The sequence below is a fragment of the Platalea leucorodia genome (genome assembly GCF_965183815.1).
Source record: "Platalea leucorodia genome assembly, chromosome: 1".
Taxonomy (NCBI): domain Eukaryota; kingdom Metazoa; phylum Chordata; class Aves; order Pelecaniformes; family Threskiornithidae; genus Platalea; species Platalea leucorodia.
The window spans coordinates 79,967,156-79,984,640 of NC_138823.1; the positions used below are offsets into that span (position 1 = coordinate 79,967,156).

Genomic DNA, 17,485 nt, shown 5'->3' on the forward strand with positions numbered 1-17,485 from the left:
AACAACAACTAAAACATCAGTGTGTTAAGTAGTGCATACACTAAGTCAAGGACTTTTCAGCTTCCCACGCTCTGCCAGGCGCACAAGAAGCTGGGAGGGGGCACAGCCAGGGGGCCTGACCCAGACTGGCCAAAGGGCTATGCCGTACCCTATGGCCTCATGCTCAGCATATAAACTGGGGGAAGAAGAAGGAAAGGGGGGACATTTGGAGTGATGGCGTTTGTCTTCCCAAGTAACTGTTACACGTGATGGAGCCCTGCTTTCCTAGAGATGGCTGAACACCTGCCTGCCCATGGGAAGCAGTGAATGAAATCCTTGCTTTGCTTGCGCGCGCAGCTTTTGTTTTACCTATTAAACTGTTCTTATCTCAACCCATGAGTTTTCTCACTTTTAGTCTTCCCTTTCTCTCCCCTATCCCACTGGGGGGGAGTGAGCGAGCGGCTGGGTGGTGCTTAGTTGCTGGCTGGGGTTAAACCATGACAACAGGTCATTTGAAATCATTGTCAGCATTTCCCAAATTCTAGGTTGTTAATGCGGAAGAAAAGGAGAAAAATACACTTTGAAAGTCAACCCACCTAAAATAAAAACCTGCAGCACCTCAAATAACTTGAGGAAGCTACCAAGACTGTACTTTGCAATCTCTGTTTGGTAATGACATTAAATATATCAAAGTATGCATGCTTTTTTAACATTCAGTCATATTGCTTGATTCAGTCCTGTACAGTTTTCTCTCAACATGTAGAGGCAGAGTACAAGACTAACTTTGAAGCAGATAGGTACACAAATGTAAGCCTGATGTTTGCTTGCATCAAGGCCTCTCTACACACAGGTGGCTGTGTGGAAGTACAGTGTGAAGTAGACTCAGGTTACATCTGAATGTTAAGATTTAAACTTTTCATTAGAAATGACTACCTTTAATAGACTGAGCAGTTTACAGTATTTATGGTGTTCACAGTGTACACATGACTACAGTTTCCAGGTGTCACCACGTAATGCACAACTTTCTCAAGCCAACTTATTTCCTTTCATTACCTGAGCCATACTCTGCTTTAAGCTCTCAGCTCATTAACAAAGGCAACAGTTTTGTATATTATGAATCACGGACTTTATTTCTAATACAATGCATTAATCATTTGTATTTTAAACGATGGGCACTTCAACCACTCACAACGCAGCTGCAAGTAGCTTTCATTACCTGATCTTGTGATTTCTTTTTCTTCTTCTTCTTCCCCCAGCACCCTGAACTCTCTGTGTCTTTTCCATTGGCATCACCACAGAGCAATCCATCAAGTTCATCTGTTCCCATCTGCTGTCCCTGAGATGTTTCTGCAGCTAGCCTGTATGAGAGGTTCCTCAAAATGCACACACAGTTTTCAACGGTCTGAAAAGTGTGACAAAAAAAAAAACAACAACCAAAACAACCAGAAAACAAAACCAGAAAAAAGTTAAAATCCTTCCCTTGCTCACTCTGTATACAAAGCAGAAGAAATATCGATCTTTGCACACACATTTTCCCAGCACGCTTCTTATCTGCTCATTTCTGAGTGCTCCCCAGGTAACCACAGCTTAAGAGATTTAGAAATTTTTATGGAAAGAAATCAGTAGTCTGGACAATATTATTTGCATGAGTTTTTTTTTTTTTTTTTATTGTCATTCTGAACTTCATGCTGGAGCCCCATGTGAAACAGAAGCCAAGATAAAAAGTGATCAAGAGAACCTGAACACGCACAGAATGTCAGCAAACTCCCATCTCAGTGAACAAAAAAACGCTACAAACAGAAAATGGCAATAGGTTGTGGGTTTTGCTTTGTGTGTGGTGGTTTTTTTTTCTTTTTTAAAAACAGAAATAAAGGTTATTTCTGGCATCAATTCTATGTAAGCTACCAGAAAAAATGGGAGCCGAGTTCCATTTCACAAATACTTGTAGTATGAACAGATGATGTTTCTCGAGTCCTAGAAGTAACACTAGAAATCTCAGGAGTCTTGCTGCTTTTACTGCTTCTAGCCGGGCTGCAAATAACTTGTAGGCAGCCTTTCCCTTTCATCCATTTACCCCCCTAGTAGGTTGTGCCTTCTGTAAAAGATGGTGGAGGGAATCCAGAAATCCCAGCAGAGGAAAAAGACGGCACTGATAATTCAAGATAATTTCTGCAAGTCTAAAAGACGCTTGGTTTAGACTTGCTTGAAACCTACTCATTTAGTTGGTTCAATTTGGTGTGACTACCCTTAACAGGAAGGGTATGTGCTTAATTTTCCAGAGGCAGGGAAAGCATGGTTAAAAAAGCCAATCTGTATCTATCTATATCTATTTCAACTGTTCCTAATGCTTCATGGAGATAAAAAGTGATAGTCACTACATTCCACCTCTGTTGCTCCATTAACCCAGAAAGGAACGACTGTGAGGCTTTCGGCTCGATCGTACTCTGCCATATTCACCAAACAGATGGGGCTTCATTTACTTTCATATACTGTATGAGCTTATGCCAGGTGTGCATTTGGCACGTGGTTTTTGAGATGACATTGAGTTCCAGAGATCATATTGAACACTGAAATCAGACTCATCTAGACAGCAATTCTTATTTTTTTTTTAAATGTAAATGAAATTTCACATTACACTTGTACTAACTTGAAATCTCCAGCCAAATACATAAACAGATGTAGAAATATATATGTAGAAAATGTGAAGCTTCTTAGTGCACCTTTCATACCTCAAAGCTTTGCAGAGCTCATGGTGACCATAAAAAGCTTGCTACCTCTTTTACTTTTCTTTAACATTTCCATATCTGAATTTTATTCACTCTTGCTAATATTTACTTCTGCATATCCATAACATGCTGAAGTTGAAGCTTTGCATTTCTTGATTAGAGTTCTGAATTTTAATTCCCCTTTTTATGAGTAATAGCTTTCACACTTAAAATTCTCATACGTCAAAAACAAATTAGCTAAGTCCACTGTGAGGACAATGTTACCTCAAACTAAAAAGTGATAAGCCAACTTCCAAGCCTTGAATGTAACCTACGCCTTCCTCACTAAGGTGATCTCATGCAAGCCAAGAAAGCTGGTTTTAGTCATGCAGTTGGATAGACCTCACTCCTTCTTGACTTGTAGCTTTGAACTTTCAAGGTCCTTGTATTCCTCATTCCTACAGATATTTTTCAGTTTCATTGTAAGGGGACTAAATAGGAGTTCAGTAGTCTTAATAGATCACATAAAAATTATGAACAGTAACTTTGTCAGGTAACCATGTCCAAGTCACCCATATTTAACATTTTAACTTGAAGTATCATAGTTTTTTCTTATTAGACATTTATAAGAAACACTGCTGCTAAGATGCTTGTAATGCTGCTAAGATTTATGCACTCTTGACTTCACCAACATGAGGAACGACTCTAACAGCAACTCTGCAAGTCCCCCATCTTCTTTCAGAGCCTGCAAGAGCAGGGATTTGTTTTTCAGTATTTCAGTTTTTAGTCACTAATGGTATTAAAAAATTATCTAATAGGGCAACTGTTGTGGCATTTGGAAAACAACATTTATAACTTTAAAATAAAGTTCAATTTTTTGTTATAATAACACCATTTTTGAAACTAGATTAAAAACTGATTTAAAGCCAGTTATTTAAATAATTAATTTATTTAAAATTACATTCTACTTTGGGATAAAGATGCAAGGTAAGGGGTTACACTATGGTGTTTTGTATTTAGCTGCACAACTGCTTTATGTCATACAGTTAAAAACCTGTTAGACAGGAGGTTAAAAATACTAAGGCAGGGAGAATGATTTTTCTCTTATTTCTTCATTTTTTTTCCTCCATTTATAACTCAGCCTGCGGTTTTTCCAAGTCATAGCAGCTACAAATGAGAGTATAAACAGAACAGTGTATATTAACAATAAGAGGCAAAACAGGGAGCTTGCTGTGCTCCTTATTTAGCCTTTTTAACAGTAAAACAATCTTTAAATCAGTTGGGTTACCTACAGAGAAACTGCTGAAAAAGCAGCAGCTGAGCTGTGAGATGGGGCATAAACTGACTTCCTCCCTTCTTCTTCCTCCATCCACCTCCCACCCTCCTCCAATGAAGCCCCTCTAACTTCTCCTTTCTGTTAGGCAAGCCAAATCAGGGTGCTTTGAAACAGTCCCTGGTTCAGCTCTTCCAAAGCTAAAAACACCCCCGCGTTTGGGGGCTGCACTGCAGGAGGTGGCAGGGAGGGATGGGAGGTGGCTGGCTGTAGATGGCAGCCGAGTTTGCTCTGAACCCCGCTGCAAGTGTGGTGCCTACCTTGTGGGTGGGCCGCCTCTGATCATCACTCTGATATACTTTTATTAATGAAAAACTGATCAGAGACTAATGGGTTGTGGGTTTTTTTTTAGGGTGTTTTTTTTTGCCTTTAAACCACAAAACCACGCTGCTATTCCCAAACCACATGCTACAAATCTCTCATTGTTCCTTCCTCCCTCCCTCCCCTGAATGCGTGGGCAAATTTCACCTATTTGGTTCAGGCTAAGTACCAGAAAGTTCTGGAGGTTATCCTGGAGGTTATGTCACTGAGAAGCTCAACATGACCTGGCAATGTGCACTCGCAGCCCAGAAAGCCAACTGTATCCTGGGCTGCATCAAAAGAAGCGTGGCCAGCAGGTCGAGGGAGGTGAGTCTGCCCCTCTACTCTGCTCTCCTGAGACCCCACCTGGAGTACTGTGTCCAGCTCTGGGGCCCCCAACATAAGAAGGACATGGACCTGTTGGAGCAACTCCAGAGGCAGGCCACGAAGATGATCAGAGGGCTGGAGCACCTCTCCTATGAGGACAGGCTGAGGGAGTTGGTTTGGGGTTGTTCAACCTGCAGAAGAGAAGGCTCCAGGAAGACCTTATAGCAGCCTTCCAGTACTTCAAGGGGGCCTACAAGAAAGCTGGAGAGGGACTTTTTACAAGGGCGTGTAGCGATAGGACAAGGGGAAATGGCTTTAAACTGAAAGAGGGTAGATTTAGATCAGATATAAAGAAGAAATTTTTCACCATGAGGGTGGTGAGGCACTGGAACAGGTTGCCCAGAGAAGCTGTGGATACCCCCTCCCTGGAAGCATTCAAGGTCAGATTGGATGGGGCTTTGAGCAACCTGGTCTAGTGGAAGGTGTCCCTGACCATGGCAGGGGGTTGGAACCAGATGATCTTTAAGGTCCCTTCCAACCCAAACCATTCTATGATTTATCCCTCTCCAACCTATAAACCCACAGAGGTCCATGGACAACTATCTGTGAAAGATCATTTGGAAATACAAACCCAGTGGGCTTTAAAATTTCACTATGTAAAAGGCTGCTCTCCTGTGATTATTAGGAGTTTGCAAATGGACCAAGGTTGCCCTAGAGCAGCAACTGTAATTAATTTAGCACCATATACTGAAAACAAAAGGTATTTGAAACTAGCCTTTTTCTTCTTCTCTGGAATACTTTAACATATTACAAATCTTCAGTTTGTAAATGCTTGAAGTCTTTTTAATTAGGCAGTGCCCTTCACCTTTGGAGAAGGATGTTCATATCCTAGTACTTCAGAAAAGTAAAGCTGACATAAAAACACATCTTAAAACAGTTGTTATTGAAAGCATTCATTGATCCTCTTCAGGATACTTGTTATTACTGCAAAACTGCATTTTAATTGTGCAATTTTTTTTGTGTGTGTTTGCCTTGTAAGCCTACCTCACTGTTATTAGCTCTGTCTCATACCAGGTACTGAAAATCAATTTTAAGGTAAACCTGGCAGAGCAGTGTAAGGAAGTTTACACGGAACAGGACATATTTGCTCTTCTTAAATCAGTATCATGTTTTCTCCCTTAATAATTCAAGTCAGTGAACAACATGCTTATCTGTGCATACTACACAGGTAGACACCAATCCAACACTTAGCACACAAAAATACACAGCTCAACAGAAGGGAAAGAAAAAAACGGGCTAAATTATGCTTTGCTAAGGCATCCTTCACAATGCATTTTTTTAAAAAACCTGTCACTTTATAGTCCTGCTATACCCTGAATACCTGGATTTCTTGCTCCTCAAAAGACAAAGATGACAAACCTTACTATCAATTTCACTGCTCCCCAGAGCAGACTGGATCACGTACAGCAATGCGTCCGTCAGGCCATCACACTCCCTCATTCTTCTGCGGGCCTCCTCTCCAGCAGAGCTGACATTCCTGCAAGGCAACAGCAAGGGTCACCACCTCCACAGCTCCCCTGCCCACCTCCCCTCCTCTACACAATTAAAATATGGATAAAAACACTTGTTTTTTTTTCTCCTTTCATCAGTTCAGAGCTGTGAATAATGAAGACAGCTGTGAATGAGCTCAGGAAATGTAACACAGAGGGGAACAAATGGAAGTCATCAGGTCCTCCACAAGAAAGGGCTGAGAGGCCAAGCAGCATGCGCCCACCTGAGCTGGGAGACTCACTGCCTACTAAAATTTGGAGAAGGGCTGATCATTTTTCTTTCTTTCTTTCTTTTTTAAAAGTAGGTTTTGTATTTGTGAGAAAGCATTTTAAAAATGTGCATGTGTACATATAAATCAGGCTTTGAAAAGTCTAGAGGTTTTGCCAAAGAAATCTCCTAGGATTTGAAGAGCCCAGTAGGCAGGGCTCTTAACCTGAGAGAAAAATATTATCAAAGCATAACATAAAACACCTGGTATTGCTTGCTTCTCGTTTTACTTGAGTGTTTCCTTTTCTCTCTCATTTTCAGAGAACATTAATGCCTCAATCTTCTCTTTACGTAGTTACTCATAAGCTATTTTACATTGCAAAATTTAAAACCTCAGCTTATTATAATAATTGTGCTCCTCAGACAGGGCCAGAGGGCCTTCTGAACACATTTACAAAAACACAATTAAAACAAAATTTACTGCATAACATAATGTGTCATAAAGTTCAAAATATTGATATATAAAGAAACAAATATGTATGAATGAGCACATGTAAGTAGAATCTATACTTGCTAACATCAAGCTTCCCTCAGAAAAATTGCATTCAAATTTGCACAGCAGCTTTTTTTTGGAAATGGGTGAATCGGCAATCTCAAGAATGGGGTAAAACTTTTCACATAATCTCCTTCAGCAGGGAAGGACAACCCTCTGCTGAGGTGACCCATCTGTAGCTCCTCTCTCCCCACTACTAAAGTTTCCACAAAGGAGGAACAGAAAAGAGCAGACCAGCCCTACGTACTTAATGCCAATGTATGGAAACGGAAGGAAGGCCATTGGCCCTTTGATTTGGAAAGAAGGCAAGACACTTTCTTCCTCTTATGCCATTTTCAATTGCCTTTGCATTAAAGATGGAAAAAGGATGAGAATCCTGGGAGAGGGAATGAATTTTAGATGGAGGAAGGTGAGAGGACTTAAGGACAGGTTTCCTTTCAATTCTTTCTTCGCTCTACTTACTTCATCCTGTTCTGCCTCCCTATCGTCTGAAAAAAAGCATTTCTGTTCCCCCAAAGCACCAAAGAGTCTTCCTAATCAAATAATCTTATAACTGGACAATCCCCCAGCCCCTCCAATGCAGGTTCCTAATTGATTCTGCTCCCTAAACACACATGACTTTCCATCTATACTTGCATCCCCACACAGTCCTAATTAGTTCTGCTCTCCCACACACAAGCTGCCCCAATTAATTCAATACTGTTCCCTTCACCTCTGCAGACAGCCCGACAAAAACCGCACAGCCCAGGAGCACTCGAATGAATTCCTTTATCTCCCTAGCACACAAATTCATACTTTCCTTTCTCCTTGAGACTCGCCAGTTCACCCCACATTACACATCAGAAGTGTCCCCTTCATAATGGCTTGCAAGTTTTGTGTTGTCTTGTTCTTCTTCTGGTCCCTGAACTCCATACCTCTTCCCCTCTCTCTCTGCTGCTATAAGAGCAGCAGATGAGGAGTCCTCCCCCAGTTCATGGGGAAACCCTCTTCTGTCACCCAGGAACTGGGGTCTGGAGAGCATCAAGTGGAAAAAGTCTTCCATTGGCTTTTCCTGTGAAGTGATGGAAACCTTCTGACTTCCTTTTGGGTGACAGGAATCAGAAGGTAAAATTATAGGGCATGGTTTTCCCAAAACAGTGCCCGTGCCCTGTATTTGCAGGGCTGGGGACTGTGCCTAAAGTGTATTTTGAGTAGACTGTCCCCTTATTAAAGGCAACAGCTCCAGCTGAAATTCCTGAAAGGCAGCACACGTAGGAAAAGCAGAATCATGGATCTGAAAAGTGCGTTGGGGGTGGGCAGTGAGGACAAGGGGGATTAGTGGACTTCTTTTATCCGAAATTCTACTCTCCCACCCTCCAGGAAGACAGAGATTAAAAAAAGAGAGAGAGAGTTGTATCCAGCCCTAAAAGAATAACTGCAGAAATTACAATAGGAGGATGCTGAGGAAGTGTTCTCAGCACACCACCTTTCCTTGCACCACTATAAAAATAAAAAAAAAAAAAGCTGAAACATCACTGAATCCTTTTGAACAGAACTAGACGTAACAGTCTGTATTATCACTATGTGTCCAGGCTTCTTCATTTTCTGCAGTTACATATACTGAGTGCAAGCTTTCGAAATACATAGGTTTAGACATTGTTAGAAACAGAGATATATTCTCCCTGATCTTTTCACCAAGGTGATTTCTCCTTCTCTCTAGCATGGCCAAATGCATGTCACCTTGACTCTCCAGAGCCTGCATAGACTGGCAGCCTCTCAGCTCCTCTCCAGGTTCACCAGAAACAACTCCTCACCAAGACAGCAATGCAGACAATCTTAACAGTCCCTGAGCTGCAAGCTGCCTGCCTCATTCATTTCCAGCCAAACAAAGAATATGAGGCCTTTATACAAAGTGATACAGACACACTAGGGGCACATCTTGCACAGAAAATGCATTTCTTTGTCCTATGTGGAGGAGCTCTCGAGTTCAGTTCTTCTGTTTATCATGCTTCCCCATTACGCTCCAGTTGCTTCTGTAATCAAGAGGTGGATATACTGAATTCCCATGACTGCTTTGCCTTTTCTTTTAGAAGTCTCTGTCTCGTTTCTGCACTGACTCATAGCTACTATAGCCCTCCCCAGATTTAGCGTATTTGTTTACATGGGACATAGCTTAAAACCCAAGACAAATCCAAACTTTGCATCAACATTTTGGCAGAAATAATAATTCGATTATTTAAAAAGAAATACATCCCATTATTTAACTATTCCCACTTCACCTCTATTGAAGGAATCATTGTTAACCAAGATCTTTCACAGAAGGTCTCTAATATCACCATGTTCAGGCTATGTAGTTCTGTGAAAGAGAAGCGAGTTCCAGATTACTTGAGCCGTCAAAGAAAACATGCTGCCATCTTAATTTTCTTATTTCTTGTTGTTAACTCGAAAACGCTGTAGCTGTCAGTGTGACAGGGAGTAAGACACAATTTGTCATTTGTGAATTTAGAGGTCACTGTGCAAACCTTAAACTGAAGCATTAGTAGTATCTACTGGTGGTAGAATGTCCCACTAAGTAAGCATGTATTTCTCCAGTGTCAGTCTCTAAACAGATGAAACCACGTTTTCTGGACTTTTAAACAGATGTGAAGATACAATGCATAGGTTTTCAGGAAAAAAAACACTTTTCCATCCTGAAGGCAGCCCAGCAAATGCCTGATTGCCTGGTAAATTTTGATACTTTGTGGCAACTCTACTCACAGGGTATATGTGAGGTGTAGGCTGACATTTTGAGTCTAACAGGACAAGGCATCCTTTAGACCTCCATAAACCAGTAAAATTAATATCAAATGGAATCCAGTCACACAGGAATACCAAGAATACAGAGTGCTGAAGAACAACTCTCAGTTTAATCAGAAGGTCCCACTCAGATCTCTAACGTAAACAGCTGCTTCTCAGGAGAGGAACACCAAGAACAGACAGTCAGAACGAGAGCTCAGACCCATGGCTCACCAAACTGCTGCTTTCTGAACAAACGGCAGACCCATTTTGCTGATGATCTAAGAATGGAAAGAGAACTACAGTAATCCAGCTTCAGTTTTATGGGAGGACGTGTCACAGCCACCCTCTCATCACCTGGTAACTAACAGCAGGCATGATCCTCCAAATGTACATAAGGGGTGTCAATCCAATGCTCTATGGATACGAGGTGTGTGGTACAAAGGAATGCACTGTGCAACACATACATACCCGATTCCTGTCAACCCTGGCACTTACCTTAGTTATTCAATATAATCAGTGGGATTTCAACTAGGGGAAGACGGGTGGTGCCAAGTAATTTCTTTCTCTTTTAGGGTCATTTTCCATACACTCGTACAAACTGTGGGAGGTTTCAAGCAATTTCCTTATGACTCTAGGATAACTAAGTTCACCTGCCTTATGCAGGGGAAGGACATTGAATTCTATGGAAAGATCATCCAGAAAGCCAGTGTGCTGAGAGACATGCCCTCTGGATACGGGAATATTTAGCAAGCTGTTGACATCGCTCCGAGCAGCAGTTTTACAAATCTCAAAGACAGAATTAAAGTATCTACAGGAGCAACTGCCCTCCTTGAGCATGCTCAGGTCACATCAAGTAGTATGACCTTTCCTGTACCAGCTACAGGTCTGCAGACCGCAGGTCTCACTGCAGTCATGTAGGATAATCGTTGAGAACAAATAATCTGTATCCAGCAAAGATGAAATTGAGATGGGTCTTGCTCAGGGCTCCATGATAAAAAGCGAAAGCATGTTTAATATCTAGTATATGTAACATTCTTGCTACAGACTGATGTGATGTAAGAAAGGACAGACACAGGAAGGACAACATCCTAAATCAGGTGGAATGCAAAAGTTATCTTTGGTACGAAACTTCAAATACGTCCAAAGTATACCTTTATTCCAAAAAATTTGTGTAAGAGGGACTAATCGTAACAGCCTCAATCTTTTTCATTCTTCTACTTGTTAGAATAGCCACCAAAAAGAGATTTTTCACAGAAAGGGGGCAAAGTTTATATAAATCAAGAATTCAAAAAACTCCATTAATGCTGTAGGAGCCATGTTTATGTTTCCCTAAGGATACCTAGCAAGGGAAAAGCCCTCAGGAAAATACTGAATAACCGAGTTGCAACTGATGCACTAAATACTCATCTTTAAAACACATACATAAAAAAAAAAAAAAAATAATCCCTGATACTGTCCTTCTCCACGTGTTCTCTTATATGCTGCTTATTTTTATTTCTGTCTGATTGGCTAAGCATTCTCCTTCAGGGACAGAGCCTTGTCTCGGTGGCAAGCTGGCACGCCCAGTCCCATCACGGGCTGCAGTGAGTGGTGATGATTCTCTCAGCTGGTCTGCAATGTAGCAGATGAGCACGTACGAGCTATTACTTTTTCTGTGTACTTCCAGCTGTTTCTATAAGCATTCAGGCTCTTTGCTGCAAGGGTCTAATATAGTAACACAGACAGCAAAAAGAAGCAGCCAGCACCATGCACATATCCAGCAAGTGTGCTCACAGTCATCAGCAGTCCCTTGACAACTATACAATTTTAAGGGCTTTTTATAATGGAGTAGACCGTGAGTCACACTGGCTTGTCTGTAAGTATTCAGTGCAGCCTTTGGACATACAGTAAATAGATTAGCTGTAGTAGTTACGGTTACTACTGTAACTTTTAGACAAGTTTTATACCATTATTTGTACACTAAGACTTTTTTTAATCATCCCTTACTGCTGAAAACTAAACCAGCTGATAAGAGTAGCTATTCCTCAGATAACATACAAATTTAAACAAGGCAGTGAGACAAAAAATAAGAAAACACAAGATGGTTCATCTTCATTATTAAGAGTTTCTAAGTGTTAGGCTTTTAGTGACTACAAAATCAGCTTATTGTTTGGAAGTAATAATAAATTAAGATAGATTTTTCAGTCACTGCCACAGATCCTCCTTGCAATTTTGCCTGATTTGAATGACAGTTCAATGCAGTGTTAGCAAGATTTCTTCTTGCTAAATGCTCTTAGTACCAGTTATAGCCTTCTTTATCTATAAGTTGGTCTTCAGAGGAGTAATAATTTATCAATCCTGCATGCAGACTAAAAATAACACAGGTTTTGGGTCAAATTCTCTCTTATTAATTAGAATAGCTCAACTGTAATTAAAGAAGCAAGACCATTTTATATCAACAAGGAATTTGGCCCCAGATCTTTATCTCTTAGGTATTCATTTCACTTTAAAAGCATACTTTGCAATTAGACAAACATCTGACAGTCTAATGTGGATACAGTTTTGGTTATTAACCTTTCTATCAAATGCTATGACAATGTGATTTAGCTTTGATTATTCAGCTATACCTTTCATTTTCAAAACATCAGAGCAATTAGCCTACCAAGTCAAGCACTCAACAGGTAGCTTTTACTGCTGTGCTTCTGCATGTCCAATCCTTAGGCTAAATGCACTGTTTTTAATCACTGCTCTGTGTGATCTGTGAAGCAATTGACTTCTAACATCATTTTTGGCTATTTTGATGTGTTTTGAAGAGATATGTGGTAGAAAAAGAAAATAAACCACCATAAACATCTTAAAAGAAAAAAAAAAATTGTTTCCCTGAAACAAAATAAACAAAATTTTATGGCATAAAATATTCTTGATAAGGGTTCATGGTATAATGAACCATAGCCCCATCTGAAAGAAACAAAAAATATTTCTAACTCTGCCCCCCCCCCCCCTTTGCTATGTGTTTTCATTTGAAGTGCAATTTCTATTTAAATACCGCGGACAGAATTACATATAGTGTATTCTGTAAATAATTTAAATTATGGTATAAAAAAATACCATCTGCAGCAAATTTCTGATTTGATATTTCATTTCTCTGACATGTAGTATCTGGCTGCAGAAAAATCACTGCGCTCATTAATGCGCAGCTGCTTATCCCTATACTGCTTTGAATGCACTACCTGCAGGAGGTGAAAGTCAGTTTGACCACAGCGTTCATTCAGCTGGCAGGAGCTGAAATATTGTGTCACTTACTGCCCTTGGGAAGAAGCTGCTGTGGCGCAGACTCTGAAGGTCATAATGGGAACAGTTTAAAGATGTCGATGTGAAGACATTTTTCTCCATGTGGAATTGTAACATTTCCAACTCGATTCTTTCCCAGAATTTAATCAGATCCTTTGAACACCAATGGAGCTCTAAAGGGGTTAAAGACCTATTGCACACAAGCGTGGTGTGGTGTGGCGTGGCGTGGCATGGCATAGCGTGGTGTGGTGTGGTGTTGTGTGGCGTGGTGTGGTGGCCCCGGCCAGTAGCCAAGCACCACACAGCTCCTCACTCATGCCCAGAGACTGCAGCATATCTAGAGATGAAGAAAAGCAGACTTCTATTTTCAGTAGAGTCTTTCCGTTTTCCTCCTTACCTGAGGGAGCACAATAAACTGGCCAATCCTAAGACTTTCAAATGGTTGCCTTTTCCACTGAAAAGCACAAGGTTGTATGAATTTAAATGAGAAGGTATCAGGTATAATTCAACCATTCCTTTTGATTCAACATACTCTATACTTGGCCAGTAGCACTTTGCAGATGTTAGGAGGCCATCACTTCAATCCTTAATAGTAGCGTCTGAACTGTACACTGTTACCTGACTGTGCCATGACCACGGTGCACAGCCTCTCACTTTAAACCACCTTGGTATCTCAGGACTAGAAGAATGTAAATAAAATAACATGTTGAAAAATGCTATAACCTATAGCAAACCATAATAAATTACAGAAGTAGCGGACATAGGAATAAATAAGGTATGCTAGGGGGAGTCATTCACAATACTACCTTTGCACTTTGAAGATGAAATGCATAAGCAATAAGCATGTTAGATAAGGGACAGATTGATTGATAGTATTTATTCCACTTTTCAAAAGGCTTTTGACAAGATCTCTAACAAATGCACTTTAATGTGAATAAGCAACCATGGCAAGACGGACAGATAATTATCAAAATATAGGAAATAAACGGTCAATTCTCACAATGGAGGGTGGTCAACAGTGGAGTTATTTATTCGTAACCTATTGGAGACGAACAATGAAATGAAAGATGGATGATGAACAATGAAATTAAAGTTTGCTGAAGATATAAAGTTATTCAGAGTAATAAGCTAAGTGCTAACAGGGAACTACTGCAGGACTTTAAAATTAACGCACATGAATGTGAAGTGATGTACATGAGAAAAAAAGCCCATATATTTCTGATTTTACGTACAATATGTTGGGCTCAGAACTGACCACTGAGACCTTGGAATTACAACAGACATCCATGAAGAGATAGCTCAATACTCAACAGCAGCCACATGAACAAAATGGACTGTAAGGCATATAAGGCAAGCAACATAAAGAGAGTATACCACTGTATGCACCATCCTTATCACGGTGTGCAATTCTGATCCCCTCATCTCAAAAATGACACAGCAGAACTGGACAAGATTTGGAGGAGGGGTACACACTTCCACACTAGGAACAATTTAGCAAGCCAGAACCCAGCAGGTTGAAAAAGTGACAGATAACGGGAGTGGAAGAATATAATAAACATTTATGAAGTCGTCATGGTCACAGAGAAGGTGCATAGAAATCAACTTTTCATTTCAGGTGAAAACTGGGTGACACCAGATGCAACCAGACAAGGAAGGCTTAAAACAAAAAAGGAATGGTAGTTGAGTGAAGTTAAAGTGTAGATGTCCTGCCCAGAAGCAGCTGTGGCTGACAGAAGTGTATATGGGTTCAAAGGGAGGCAAGTTCACAGAAGAGAAATCTATTAAGAGTTATTAAAACCAAAGAAATCACATCTGTTTCAGGAAGACTGGGAGCCAAGAAGAGGTTGGTAGGGCAAAGAGGATAAGCGACCCTGAAAAGGCACCGGCCTCACAACTCCAGAATCCTGGATTTAACCCTGAACGCTGCTTTGGGTCTCTTCTTTTGATCTTTACGTACAAATGAAACACTGAGGTGTCATTCAGTCTCCCAGAGAGAACAGGCAATCTGAATAGCCGTCCAACAGCTGGAGAAGAAAGAGGAGATGTACAGCATTTCAGCAATGGCTTCCGAATCAGTACTCCGAGCTGATGGCCTGAGAGACACACACTTCCTAACTTCTGTTAAATGATATTATTATGTAGAGTAATAAACACAGCTGATTATGAAAGAAGAAAGGATGTGGAGAGTCCAGAGGCGTTTCTGGTCCCCCTTCGGTAGTACTGGAAGAAATGGAGGTGCACCTGCAAGGCACAGTAGAGCAGCCAGCGAAGACACAGAAGCTAGCTCTGAAAGAGCTACAAGACTACCTACCGCTGCTGGCTCTCTCACCAGCTTCTCTTTGATCGCTTCTCCACACGGCTGACCGACTGAGCACAAATGCTGGTACAGCCATGTTGTTCCCTGCACCTGAACTAACTGTTCCAGCAGTAGCTGAGGCACTTCTATCCCACAGGATTTCTTGCCAGAGGACACTGTAGCTTTTAATGTTCGCATGGACCCAAAAGCAACAGGACAAATTTGGGGAGAAGGATGCCACTGAGGCTGTTAAATGTAGGCATCACCTCCCGTGCCAGCTCCCAGAGAAACACCTATGTGGCCGGAGGGAGCATACCCTGAGGAAGTATTACTGGTCTGACTTCTTCTTCCCTGGCCACCCACTCTAGTCACTGTGAAAAAACAAAAATATTGTGTGAGATGCTTCAGTATTGTAAAGTAGTCTCCTCTGTTTTTTTCATTTTCCTGCTGAGCTTGTTATCTTATTCAGAAGAAAACCATTGATCAGACATAAACGGTTTTCAATTAACCTCATTCTACCTATTATTTAGCAGATTATTTTCTTCAAATGCTTACAAACTGGTCTGTTTTGATGTTCTTAATTGCCTTCCTCTACATTAACTGTTCAAGCAGTTTCTAAAGTATTAAAATTCAGGTTATTTGTTCATCATTTCTATGTCTAGTTTTCTCCTCCACTAAAAGATGAAGTCTGTATTTGTCTTGTTTAGTCCTGTGGGAAAGTCTCTGTCTTGCATGAGTTGCACTAGCAAAAATACTTCCACAAGAAGAAAAATATTCCTCTTTTTATTTTTTGTAGGCTATATCCTCAGGAAAAACCTGGCATTACAATTGCATACATAAGAACAATTGAAAAGAAGCTGGCAAGATGCTTTAGAGTTCAGAATAAGCATCAAAGAAATATACTATCTGTAAAAGACAGTAATTTACTAAGTGTTTAAAAATATTATTCTCACTTTATTTATCAGCATGTTTTACACTGCTTGTATCAAATCCTTTGAATGTTATTTCTTGAATAAAATTTTATAATTTCTCAGTATTTGTAAAGAAAAAAATCACTCTCCTTCAGCCAAAATTTTAACATATACAACAGCTGGGGAAAAGGATTTTTTTAATACCTGAAACTTGTGAAAAGGAATTTAGCCAGCTTCACATAGTGTGTGAAATTTCTTGCCATCCTCCAATGTATTTCACCTTCTTTCAGCTTAAGAACAACTAGTACTAACAAATGAAAACAAAAACTCTTGGTTTTGACAGTTTTTTCCCCTTGACTTCTTCCCAGTGTAGCTTGTGCTTTTCAGGGACACACGTGAGCCTCTCTTCTACACACTCAGAAATATTTTGAACGCCTGAGTTGATTATGATAGAAGTGCAACTTCAGAATCCAACATGGGGCTAAAATGCATTCCTGACCTGCTTCCAGGTTTTACCCTAAATTGGTTAGTGCTGGCAGGCATGTCCTAGCTACAGAAGATATATTTGTCTCCAGAGTAATAGGAAAGGACCAGATCATCACATAAACTTAACAGTTAAAAATAAGCATGACACTTTTCCAAATGGAGCAGTTTGCTTATTTAATAAAACTCTCAAAACAAAAAATCCATGAAAAAGTTTCACAAATATAGTTTTTGGAATCAGAAAAAACCCCCCACCAAAACCCACCGAAAACAGGCTTTTTTGAAGTTTATTTGTTAAATATCTTGCTTTCTTAAAGGACTAGTTTGTGCATCCTTTCTTCCCTCTGTCAAGAAATCATGAATCCAAGAAGTCCTGAGAGTTTGTACTCTTTGGAGACATCCTCTGCTCCATTTTAATAAGGCACTTAGCATCTGGTCTCCAGCATGCTCAGAAGCCTTCACTGAAAGCATATGGCTGTGCTATTCCACAGAAGCAAAAAATGAAAGCGATTTGAAGTCGAATCTCTGCATTTAAACTTTCTTAGTCATTTGACTGTCTTGGATTCCAGTGAGTCTCAACTGCTGTCCATACATTGTCTTAATCATTGATTATAAAAGCAAAAAGTGTTTTAATTAGTAAATTATAGTTCCCTATCTTGCTGATGTTATTACTTGGGTCTCCTTTTTTGTTCATACATACAATTGAGACACCTAGGAGTCAGTCTCCCAGACAAAACAGGCAGTTTAAATATCCAGTGTACAGCCTGTTATGCAGAAGAAAGTCCATGTGCTAAGTAGACTCATTGGCCATGT

The 17,485-nt window shown here is 40.3% G+C and overlaps 1 protein-coding gene across 1 annotated transcript in view; it reads right to left on the minus strand.

Annotated features, from left to right (window-relative positions):
* Nucleotides 1-17,485, minus strand: part of CTNND2 (catenin delta 2) — a gene marked incomplete at both ends in the record, with an annotated part of 558,729 nt that overhangs the window by 100,194 nt on the left and 441,050 nt on the right. The window contains 2 exons of the mRNA XM_082315082.1: nucleotides 1,196-1,381; nucleotides 6,064-6,181. Of these exons, the coding sequence (XP_082171208.1) occupies nucleotides 1,196-1,381; nucleotides 6,064-6,181 (304 nt within the window). The remainder of the gene's footprint in view (nucleotides 1-1,195; nucleotides 1,382-6,063; nucleotides 6,182-17,485) is intronic.